The following is a 12,771-nucleotide window of genomic DNA, read 5'->3' on the forward strand; positions in this document are numbered from 1 at the left end:
ATTTACATATATAAAGCATAGAATGCATGCATCACATTGTGTAATGTGACAAAAACCAACAAAGCAAACAAAAAGTTATGTAAATTGTTCAATTGAAAGTGCACGCAATTAGCTTTTAATTGTGCGAACCAAACTATATATATATATATTACAATAAAAATCTGAATAATTAGACAGCGGCGGCTGGGGGCTTGCGGCAACAATAGCAACAACGACATCAACAGCAACAACAAACAATCAATTACAACGCCAACGCGCTCAGGTACTTGATACAGATACAGATAAAGATACAGATACATATATACTTGGATTTGGACAGATAAATTCATATATATATGTATATGTCGCCCCCTCTCAATAATATATAAACTATTTCTATTTAAATTGTGAACTGTGTGTTGCTTTTTATCTATATTTCGTTTTGTCTTTTTGTTTTCAAGGAAATAGATATATATGGTTATATATATTGTATATATTTAAATTTGATTTTTTGTTTATAATTTCATTAGCTGACTCATGATGGCTTTGCTTGTATATCGGTATATATTATCTTATATTGTTATTAATCAATTGACACTTGCAATCTGTCAGATTGAGCTGTTGTTGTTCAATTAGCTAATATAGCCTCGAAGTAGGTCAGCTAATTGGGTTATAGCCAGGCTATATTAGCAGGCGGCCACTCTCCGGGGACTCCAATCAAAATAGTTTTCCCTTTGATTTCATTTAACCAAACAGGATTGATTTAAAGCTTAGGTATTAGGGAAATGTGGTAAATAATTCATAAAGATAAAAGCAAGCTTTTTCAGAGATAATAATCAAAGGAAAATACCTTATCTTTAGCTTTTTTGTGGATCAGATACAACCCTCAAGCATGCCTAAATATATATTATATACATATATGTTTCTTAAGGTTCTTAGTCAACCATCAACGGCAGGTGATATGCGCGACTTTTGTTTTCTGTTTTTTCTGCTATTTTTTTTTTTGCGCTCACCTGTCCTACACCTGGTGGTTTCTTTGGCCAAGACAACACCAACAAAAGGCTGTCAGGCACAGCAGAGCTTGACAAGAATCAACAACAATATGCCAATAATACAGAGTTGAGAGATGTGGAAGTAAGTCTCGTGGCAAGTGGAGGCAATCAAACGCAGCTGTTTGGCGTTGGCGTTGGTTCATTTTTTCTCATTTTTTTATTTTCTTTTATTTTCTATGCTGCTTACCTTTTGATTTATATCCCTCAAATGGCTGACAATCCCCTCCCCCGTATTTGTACAGTGCGTAACAGAACTTTAAGTGCAATAAGGTGTCAGAAGTTAGATCTTATTTTAAAGCAAAGAAATTCAAAATTAAGTACTACAGAAATCTCTTAATTTTCGGAATATATATGTTGTAAACATTATAACCTTTCTCCATTACAAATGTAATGTATTTACTAGTTTCTCTAAGGGATTTCCAATTGATTGGCTTGCGGCTTTATATCATTCTGGACAAATAAGCCACGATTCGATTGGGATTGTGTGTGTTTTGTGTGTGTGTGTGTTAGCCGTCAGTCAATCACTGTGAAGAGCTCTCCAATTAGCTTGGCTTAGACCAAGCCATCAAATATTGATTTCGTTTTATGGAATATCTCCGTCTCTGTTAAAAAAATATATATATATATATATTGATTGATTTGCTGTTGGTCTAAGCTTATTTTTTTGGCTCTGGCAAATTATTAAACCCTTTCTGACTCAGCTTTTGGGAATAAATATAACCATAACCGTATATATATTTATAAAAAAGTACATGTATCTTTTGTTAATTATATATTTAAAGGTGTATTAAAAAAATACATTTGTACTTCAATTAGGCAACTAAAAAGTACTCAAAATAATAAAATGATTCATTGATTTAATTGGCTTACCGATTAACGATTAATTTTGATGTTGTGGTATCAATTAGATATTACCGGTTAATCGTAGATTCAAATTAACAAACAAACAATTCGTGCCGCAATTGGATAGTTAAAGTTCCTATCCAAGTTAAAGTTACTTCTTGTAAATAAACCTTTTATCGATTTAAATTTCGATTAATTAATCAATTGTCATTTATCGATTGTCTTCGCATTCACTTGCTTTGTTCTCATATATATTTATATCTACATTTTCGTCTATAAATATGTAGATATTTCTTTCTCCTTTTTCTCTATTTGGCTGTCGTCTTTGCTTTGTGCCTCTTGGTTTATCGGTTTGTCTGCTGTGCGTGCCTCTTTGGCCATTTTTTGACAACGCCAACGACAAATTCGTTTCATGACCAAAAACTGATGACAAACTTAAAACGCATTACCAATTTTGGCCATGGCTAATTTCACATATTTATTTATATACATATATATAAATGTATATATATATTTATTGTTTCGCCCTGCCTTCAGTGACTGGGAAATGTTTGGGAGGAAAGCCAGTATTTTTGGTCACCTTTCACACACAGTTTAGCCGGTTGCCCATGTGGCGTATACTTGATATTTTGGTTGCTAGGGAAAATTTCATGTTGATTGGCGGAAATTTCATGAGAATTCTGAATTGCAATTGTCTTGCATTTGCATTTGCAAGGTTCAAGGAAATTCCTAAGGGTGAAATGAATTATCATATTTTCTTATATGTTTGGGTGTGATTTTCATTATAATTATTCTAGAGAGTAGTTCCTGGAAGGCATCCAATTAATTTTGAGCTAGAAAGTATGGGAAAAGGTTTAATGTATTAATTTTCTTTATAATATTCTTTACTTCTACTAAATGTTATACAATGTATAGGCTTCCCGCTCTCCCTCTCTCCTTGTGCTAATTTTAGCACACAAATTCATCATGAACAATATCCAATTTCTCCAGCATCCCACGCGGTTTTTCCTTTTCGAGCCAGGTTGAGGCATCATCATCCCAAGGCGGCAGGATGAAAGTTTGGAATGGAGGGAATCGCTAGCGAAACGCATGCCGAGGCACGTTAAGCTGCCCACTCGAGTCACATTCGAAGGATAACTCCAGTGCCAGTGTCTCTCATTTCCTACCTCCGCTTCCACCTCCGCCACTTTCAGCAAGGACTTGAAGGATTTAACAAGCGCCTTGACTTGCAACCAAGTTTCATTCAACTTTTGCTTAGATTTCTTGGCCCTCAAGGCAAATAATCTGGCTAACAAACAACAACAGTTCGTGATGCTTTGTTGTTCTCAACAAGCTTTGTGTTTTTGTGTTTTTTGGGTTGTATTTGTCAATGAAATGTGTGGGCGAAGTTATCATACATAGATAGGATTCTAATTCAATGTGGGAATAACCACAGGAATAGCTGTGCTCTGACCCTGAAACGATTGACTATGTGTATTCAATTTATTGTTCCGGTTACAACAAAAATCTAAATACATATTGTATTTCCAATTATGAGTCATGAACAGCACCTCAAAAAAAAAAAAAGAAAGGGAGAAAAGGTCACATGAAATTATATCCAATATATTTATTTACTTTACTTGCTATTGTTAATCGTTGAAATTTCTTTGTGGCACGCACTTTTGGTTATTTATTAGCCAACTAAGTGGAGGAAAGCGTAGGAGGGGAGAAAGTGGATTATTTATTAGCTTTATTGGATATATTTCTAGTATGAAAATTTAACAAAACTGAAAGGACATGGGATAATTTGGATTATTTCACGATGTTAACAACACTTAAGAGTACTTGGAGCAAAATTTCAAAAAGAATATATATATTTCACGTGTATTTTTATTTATTTATTTATACTAAAATCATTGGGTATTCTTTTATGTAACCATATTAAAATTAATTCTGTAGTAAGCATGTTGAAGCATCAATGTGGCATCATTTTAGCATCTTGCAACACTGTTGGGCCAACTGTACTTGCAGCTCTTGCGAATTTTATGTACTTAAAACCAAATTTCAGAAGCAAATGCCAATAGTATTTAAATCATTTGAGTTTTGTTTACATTGCCTTATTAAATTGAATCTTGTAGTATGCTTGATGAAGCATCCATTTAGCATCTTGCAACATTCTGCAATCAACTGTACTTTCAGTTTTCATCATATTGTGCAACACTGCGACAACAACTGTACTTTCCGTTAACGTATTCACCTGAATTTTCATGTTTTCATTTCGTGTGGGTGTTTGTGTGTTTGATTCAAAGTGAAAGTGGACATGAAAACCCACTGGCAATATTTAGGGGAGGGAAAATTCAAAAGCCAAGAATGAGGAGAGCAGAAAATGATAAAGAAAATGGGGGGGGAGGAGTTGTGTCTGTGTATCTGTGTGATTTGTGATGCAATCCTTGGAAAGGAATAAGACCATTTTCCAGGAGGAAAAGCGGAACGGAGCGGCCCGGTTTAATTGAAAATGTTGCCAATTAGAGATTTAACTGGAATTTATTGAGCCAACGGTTGTAAAAACTGAGAAAACAAGGAGCAGGGCAACAACAGGATATCATTTTTTCCTTTTTTCCTGTTTTTGTTTTTCGTTGAACTGCGAAAAACAATTTTAATTAAATTTTTGCTGAACGTGAACGTTGTTGTATTGGCACTGATTGTGCGTTTAATTAAAGTGCATTCACAATGTGTGTGTGTACCATGGTTATATTTTGCAGTTGATGAGGTTTTTCTTTGTGTGTGTCTTTTTTTGTTGTGTTTTTTGTGTGTTTATTTCTCCTTGCCAGCTGCATTGGCTGCTGACCTTAATCTGCATTGCTGCTGCACTGCCTTTTCCTTTGCCTTGTTTGCTTTTTGGGGCCAATAAACTAAATAATGATGTCACGGATGATATACCTATAAGTACATATCCATGTACATTCGTGTGCATAACTATGCCAGGGATGTAAGCATTCGTAAATCAGATGTAATGGTTTGTAATATCGTTATTTGGTTCACTAAATTGATATCCTATTCAGTGAGAACGAATTCGAGTACCAAATCATAGATAAAATAAATAAATATAATATATATAGCAAAGTAATCTCAACAAAGGTTTATTTATTATATTTAATATTATTATGAACTCACAACAAACAGATTGAAGCTAAAGATTGTAATTAGTATATATTTCCCACATACTTTTCTGCTCTCTTTACCTCTTTAAAATGATTGCAATTCACCTTTATATTAAGGCAAGTTTTCCACTTGGTTTTTTTTTGTATCTCAAATGCGGCAATAAAATTTCCTCAACATTCGTCCAACTGGGTGAAGGTTGTTGTCGTGTTTTTCCCCCCAACCAACCAACATTTTTCCTCCCAATGTGGTTTTACTTTACCAAATTTACCTGCTGGCAGATTTGCTTCTTTAATGTGCTTACTTATATAAATCGTGTTATTTTTATTACCTATACAAATCTAATGTTTAAAACCATCGTTTTAAAGCCTCGTTAGTTAATTAATCAAATACAACGCCAACGCTCTCTCTCTCTTAACCAGAATTCATGTCAATTACAGGCTAGCTTTATGTTCAGAATATTTTATTCCTGGAAAACTGGGTTGGTCTGTCGAATCCTAGCAATTTCTCTGGCTTCTCTGCCCACGCGTGGCATTTCACATTTTCCCCCGATGCACAGATGCACATGGAAGATGTGTGAGATTGTGGCTGGTGAATATATGTATATATGGTACGTTTCCATAAAGCCTTCAAAGAGCGTGGATGTCACCTCAATGTGTCGCAAATTTGTATGCACAATTGGCAACCCAACAGATTCTGGGAATAGATGTGCGCAGTTCGAAATGAAGGCCACTCCTGGAATTGGTTCGTTCATTTAATTAAAATTCTTTAAATTTTACTTGCATCAGTGCAATGTTTTTCAGAATTCATTTTTTAGTTTCAAGGTTTTCGAAACATCTTTTATATATGTATGTACACTTATCTCTAATTAATACATATATGAATGGACAAACCCTGCGATACCATTCATCAGTAATTCATTGGTGTTGTTGTTGAATCATTGGTGAATTTTCATACCTAATTGCAGATGAAATTAACATCTTTTATATATGTACACTTATCTCTAATTAATACAAATATGAATGTACAAACCCTGCAATGGTGTTGTTGGTGTTGTTGTTGAATCATTGGTGAATTTTCATACCTAATTGCAGATCAAATCAGCATGGGTATCCTTTAATTCCATTTTTTAAATTCTGTGTTACTTTTATAGATTTAATTTCAAAAGTCTAGCAGAGTAAACCCTTTTAGAGTATCTTGAGAAGATGCTCTCTATTTAATAGCTTAACTATGAAGCACTCTTCTCGTTGGCTTACTTTACTTTTCTGTGTTATCGTTGGTGTACTGACCCCGAGAGACTGTTGATATAATAAATTTTGCTGTGGAACTTTGGCATACACAGATACTGTTATCAAGCAGTTTGTTAACTCTACAAAAACCTATTAGCCTCACATAAGTTCATTGACTTAAAATATTTAAAACTAAAACTAATATACCTTTTCTTTGTACAATTACAGGGCGGCTATCCGGCGCGCCTGAAGAAAGTGCTAATTGTGACGGCCCCGTTGTGGTTCAAGGCTCCATTTAAAATCCTGCGGCTTTTTGTTCGCGAAAAGCTGCGCGAGCGAGTCTTCACCGTATCCGTGCCACAGTTGGCACTCCACGTGCCCCGTACGGCGCTGCCCATTCATCTGGGTGGCACCCTGGAGATCAAGCACGCCACATGGTTGCTCAGCTGCCGCCAATCGATGACGAATCGTGAGGACGAGCTGGCCAATATCGTGGGCGTGGGATCGGGATCGGGATCGGGATCTGCAGTAGCAGCAGCATCGGCAGCCAATGGCACCGAAACGGAGGCCGCACCAGCGGGATCCCCGATAATCAGTGCCGTTCATCAGCTGGGCGACAACAATACCACCGTGGTTACTGTGAGCATTGGCGTAGGCACAGCTGGAGCGCCAGGACATGCTGCCACTAAACCAGCTGTGAGCAGCGGCAGCGAACCCAACGAAAACATCACAATAAATGGCCTGAGTCCCAGTCATCAGCGTCAAGCTAATGGCAGCAGCAGTGCCTCCTCTACGGCTGTCAATCCCCTCAAGCTCAACACGAGTGGAGTGGCGGAAAACAGTAGTAGCAGCGGCGGCACAGCTAATGCCGCTGCCACAGCCACAGGTGGAGGTGGAACAGCTGGAGCGGGATTAGTGGCAACAGCCGGAGGCGGCGGTGGCGGTGGCGGAAGCACAACCAATGGCGGTGGTGAATTTTGGTCAGAGAATCCGCCCAGCAGCGCCTCATCCGGCTTCAGTGATGACGACAGTCTGGCCGGTCAGGAGGGTGATCCCAAGCCCATTGAACAGATTGTGCAGATGGTAAAGATGCGCGGACGCACTGGTTTGATCAAGGAGTATGCGGACATACGGAATCGGGCGCCCGAGGGTACCTTCCTCTATGCGAGGTGAGTTCAATCCAATTAAAAGATGAACAAATTAATGAACTTTCTTTGAATCCCTTACAGAATGCGACCAAATCTGACCAAGAATCGGTACACAGACGTCCTTTGCTACGATCACAGTCGAGTGGTGCTGGCACACGAAGATGGCGATGAGCCATCCGATTATATAAACGCGAATTTCGTCGATGGCTACAAACAGAAAAATGCTTATATTTCAACTCAAGGTGAGTTTTTCACCTGCTCTCCTTACCCTTTTCCAAGTGCATAGATCATATGTGAACTGTTTACTTTCCAGGTCCATTACCAAAGACATCCCCGGACTTTTGGCGCATGATCTGGGAGCAACAGTGTTTAGTTATAGTGATGACAACGCGCGTTATGGAACGCGGACGCGTGAAATGCGGCCAGTACTGGGAGCCGACTGAAGATAGTTCCTTAGAGTTTGGCAATTACCATGTGCGAACAATTAGCGTTGAGTGCAATGAGGATTATACGGTTGCCTCGTTGGAGCTAAGAAACATAAAGGTAAGTAATAGCCATATAAGACGAAAAATTCTTTATATAAGTCGATAGATGTTGTATTAAATGCATAGTCTGTTTGATATATCTTAAAGTTGTAATCAACATAAAAAGACGAATGATTTATGTATAAATTTTGTCATTTTCAATAAGAATTGCTATTTTATTGTAAAAAGCGGCATTGTCATTATTTCAAAATTGTTGTATATTAAATTGTACGACATTTATACCCTGGCAAGGTATTATAATTTTAGTCAAAAGCTTGTAACAATGTGAAGGAGTCATTTTCGACCCTATAAATCATATATATTCTTGATCAGCATTCACAGACAAATCGATCTAGCTATATCCGACCAAAATTTAATTTTTTCCAAATTTAAAAAAAATTTAAGGGGTTACATCATTAAAATTTTCAAAAATTGGCTCAATTTTTAATTTTAAATTGAGTATGCAGATTTATTAACCTACTAAAAACTAACATGGAAAAGCTTTCCAAATTGAATTTAATGTTTTTTTGGCGGAGTTATGAGTTTTTTAAACTTTGATTTGTCGTAAAAATGGTCATATAAATCTTCAAATACAAACATTTTAATCTTAGTTATGATTGATTTCCGCTTCAATCCTTTAATTCCATGACAAATTACAAGGATATATAAACTTTGGGTCCCCAAAGTTAGTTTTCTTACTTGTTTTGATTAATTTCTAATTGAACCTTATTTCCCTTTCAAAACAGACTGACGAAATCCGCAATGTGTCACATTGGCAGTTCACCAGCTGGCCGGATTACGGTGTTCCCAGCTCAGCCATGGCCATGCTGAACTTTTTGCAGAAGGTGCGTGATAAGCAGGCGGAGCTCGTCCATGCTCTTGGTGATACATGGGCGGGGCATGCCCGAGGTCCCCCAATTGTGGTGCACTGCAGTGCTGGCATTGGACGCACTGGTAAGTCAGAGTCACATTGTTAATACCGCTGCAGATTCAAATGTTCCTTGTTGCCGCAGGCACATTCATAACTCTGGACATTTGCATATCGCGGCTGGAGGATGTGGGGACGGCGGATATACGAGGTACTGTGGAAAAGATTCGATCGCAGCGCGCCTACTCCATCCAAATGCCCGATCAGTATGTGTTCTGTCACCTGGCCCTTATCGAGTATGCATATTCGCGCGGCATGCTGCAAACCGTGGACCTGGCCGGCTTTGATGAGCGCGAACAGGACTCGGAGTAGGTGTGCGAGTAGGATTCCATGAGGGAAAAGGAAACGGAAACGGACGACAGGAAAAAAAAAACCTTGTACACAGAATAATTTGATGTTTTTACTCTCGAAAGTCGGAGCTGTAACCTTTTTTTTGTACTAGATGAACGATTCTTCAGATATGATGATGATGATCGTTGTGAACAGATAGAGAGAAATAGGGAGAGAGAGTAGAGTAACAAATTTACGTTAATCTATTGTATTTTTTTTTTATATATATACATGTATTATTACACATACCAAGCTATAGTTTGTATAGCATCAGAACATTATTTAAATTAAATTTAAACTAAATGAAAAACAAGTAGCTAAAAATAAAGAAAGAAACAAATAAAACAAACCAGAAAAGCAGCAGCAGAAGCAGTTAACTAGAGTCGATGACGATGAAGATGCAGATCCACATGGTAATTATGTACCTTGGGAGACCGGGACAGAGTACAACGAAGGCATAATGGGGACTGGAGGCCAACACCAGCAAGCCAAGCAAAAGCAAAGCAATCCGTCCGTTCCGACGGAGAGTCCAAGAAGTCATTGGCAGAGAGAGGGTCTGAGAGAAGAGCTAAGAATTTTGTAAAGAAAATCGATAGAGAATCTTTTGTGTGCATTTCTCGTAACTTAACAGCATTGATAAATAAAAGCGCCGATTGTGCGACATTTCCTACAGCCAAGTAAGCAGCTGAAGCTGAACTTTAACTAGTTACATTAAAAGATATATAGAAAATGCCTCTAAATCCACACACACACAGACAGTCATTCAGCATATAGAAATATGTATAACGATATATTATATATAAAATAACAACACAGATAAATCAAATTTAAATCCTGTTCAATGTTGTTGCCCCAAAAGGAGAACAGAGAGAAGATCCTTCTTCAGCCTTGTCCCCATCTTTTCCAGAAATAATCCCCACCCCGCCGGCTGAGCTCTCTCCTAATCTTCCAAGCTCTTGTTTGCTTTTTTTTACAAACAAATATCGGAAACTGGCTAGTAAATAAAAGAATACGTATATCTAAACAAAGACCTTAAACTAACAAGATGTAACAACTTTTCTCATCTTATTATTATAAGACCTTTGATCCAACACCTGCCTTCTTCTCCTACATTTTTCCATATGCCAAAAGCGAATATTGAAGAATGGAATGGAATAATACATACATACATATATATTCGTGATGGGAAACAAATATGACGAGGAAAAACATATTTTGTATTACTTTTTTTACTAAAAAATAACAAGGAAAAATGTCTATATACATAAAAATTAATGATTAAAAACAGAAGAATAAAAAATCATGTAATATCCCATGAATGGCAGCTTTCTCTCGAACCGAAACTAAACTGAATATGAAAATAATATATTAAATGTATTAAATGTCAGACAAAATAAATGCATTTTCTTCATGCATCTTTGCAAAAGTATTATATAAATATTTACATATATAAACATACATAATACACACTTATATATATATATATATATATATAATATATATATATTTGTGTATATATATATAAAGAAACAAGTGTCTGCAAGAAGTATAAGATAAATATGTTTGTTTTTTTTGTTTGTTTGTATGTAAATGCATACATATACATATAATAATAATAAAATATAGTCATTTTTCTTGCGAATTGAAAAGTTGGCGACATCCCCACTCACATACATACATATATCATTAGAATTGTAAAAGCTGTGATCAAAACCCTAAGCGGAAACAACAGATTCTCCTCATGTCATGCACACACACAAAACACACACAGCCAGAAAATCAGTTCCCAGTGGATTTTTTTAATATTTCGTATATTTAAATTGAAACTTATTATAAAAGGTCTCAAAAATAGATAATAATTTAACATACTGAATGGTATATATATCTTTCAGTAAACGCACTTTTCTGTTTCCGATTTTAAACATTTTACGAGATTTTCAAAGCTTTCAAATTTATATTGTTTCTAAATGCGTTTTCCATATTTTTAGTCCACTGGGTTACATTCGAAAATGTAAAATTACAAGATATGTATGTACTTACTCACTCAGAACAATTTTCAATTCTTTCAATGGCCTTTTCCAAAAAGAGAAACAAATAAAATATTATAAACAAAAGGATAAATCTATAAACGAATGAATATAATATTCACCTCTCCCCCGATGCAAAGGATGCTCTATTTTTATAATGCTTGAGACGACAAAAAAGAAATCATTAATACTAAACATATATTGATCGCATAAAATCACAAAAAATGATAGCTCTATTAATTATTTTTTGTAGACTCCAGGAAAGAATTTATTTAAAATATATATATATATCTATGTATGAGAATTAGCCAAATTTCTTCAAGTGTAATGTAATAAAAAATTTAGCTAGATTTACTACCACAAGTCTCTTTGATCACAAAATGGGACAAACAAAATGTAAAGAAACCTAATTAACACACACAGCACTTGCTTTCAGAAAGCTTTTGCTGCGCACAACGTCACACGTACACACACGATCGATCGGTCGGTCATCCAGCCCACCCTTAACCAATCTTGACGTAGATCTATTCGCTATCTCATCTATAAAGCCACGCAGCTCTATTCCCAGCCATTAGTTACGTTCCACGTTCCATATAGCATATGACGCACTTGGCTAGGATACACATCCAGGTGGCCCATCTTTAAGTCCAGCCCAGACATTGTACATACACAAGGATCAGTCCATGTCCATGTCCATGATCTACATCCATAAAAACATAAACATAAACATAACATAACACACTCACACACAAAACAAGGAAATCTTAGCTTAGAGAAATGATCGCGTAATATTTAAGAGCATATTACATATGGTATGTTATCATTTCGCGAAGAGATCGATATAAAAATTGATGTAAACGCAAATTGCATTTTGCAGATCCAAAAACCAAAAGTGAAAATTGTGGATAAAATATATAGAAAACGAGAAATAGTTTGTTTAATTCAGGTATAAACATATATATATCCTGGGAAGCTCTTGGTTCGTTATAATGCATGTCCATATTGTCAAAAGTCAATTTAGAAATGCATACAAAAAAAAACTTTGTAAAAAACGAAAATTTATGAAACCGATTTCACGAAATTTTCAATTAAATTGGCCGGTGTTCCCTTCTGAAATACCAGGCGAACAGAAAGCAGTAGACCGACGATGAGTGGAATGCATGTGGATGGATCGTATGTGGATCATATGTGGATCCCAAGTGGAACCTATGTGGATCATAAGTGGAACGTATGTGGATCGTAAGTGGAACGTATGTGGATCCTGTGTGGATCGTGAGTGGATCCTATGTGGGACGTATGTGGATCGTAAGTGGATTGTACAATCCACAAATCGTCGATCTACTGCCTTCTGTTCGCCTGGTATTTCAGAAGGGACCAGCGGCCGCATTGCTCGAAAATTCAGACAGCGACAGAATTATGTTTTTGCATAAAACACAGTGAAGGAGTCGTTTCCGACCCTATAAACTATATATATTCTTGATCAGCATAAAAAGCCGGATCGATTTAAATAAAAAAAAAAAATTTTAATTTTGAAATTTTTATTAGTTTTGCATAAAACACAGTGAAGGAGTCG

General features: G+C 36.3%; 1 protein-coding gene across 11 annotated transcripts in view; it reads left to right on the forward strand.

Moving 5' to 3' along the window:
- Window positions 1–9,531, forward strand: part of Ptpmeg2 (Protein tyrosine phosphatase Meg2) — a 38,023-nt gene extending 28,492 nt beyond the window's left edge. For 6 of the 11 annotated variants that reach the window (XM_020952935.2, XM_086826008.1, XM_086826004.1 and 3 more), the window contains exons 4-8: window positions 6,470–7,410; window positions 7,471–7,631; window positions 7,703–7,932; window positions 8,660–8,867; window positions 8,927–9,531. In XM_020952935.2, coding sequence (XP_020808594.2) covers window positions 6,470–7,410; window positions 7,471–7,631; window positions 7,703–7,932; window positions 8,660–8,867; window positions 8,927–9,153 — 1,767 coding nt within the window. In that variant the 3' untranslated portion in view covers window positions 9,154–9,531. Of the gene's footprint in view, window positions 1–16; window positions 263–6,469; window positions 7,411–7,470; window positions 7,632–7,702; window positions 7,933–8,659; window positions 8,868–8,926 lie in introns of all 11 variants that reach the window. The other 5 variants (XM_086826022.1, XM_086826034.1, XM_086826041.1 and 2 more) reach the window with 3 other exon arrangements.
- Window positions 9,532–12,771: the final 3,240 nt, after the last annotated feature.

This window comes from Drosophila serrata, unplaced genomic scaffold, assembly GCF_035046125.1.
Source record: "Drosophila serrata isolate PLE 108 unplaced genomic scaffold, ASM3504612v1 contig_8, whole genome shotgun sequence".
NCBI classification, from domain to species: domain Eukaryota; kingdom Metazoa; phylum Arthropoda; class Insecta; order Diptera; family Drosophilidae; genus Drosophila; species Drosophila serrata.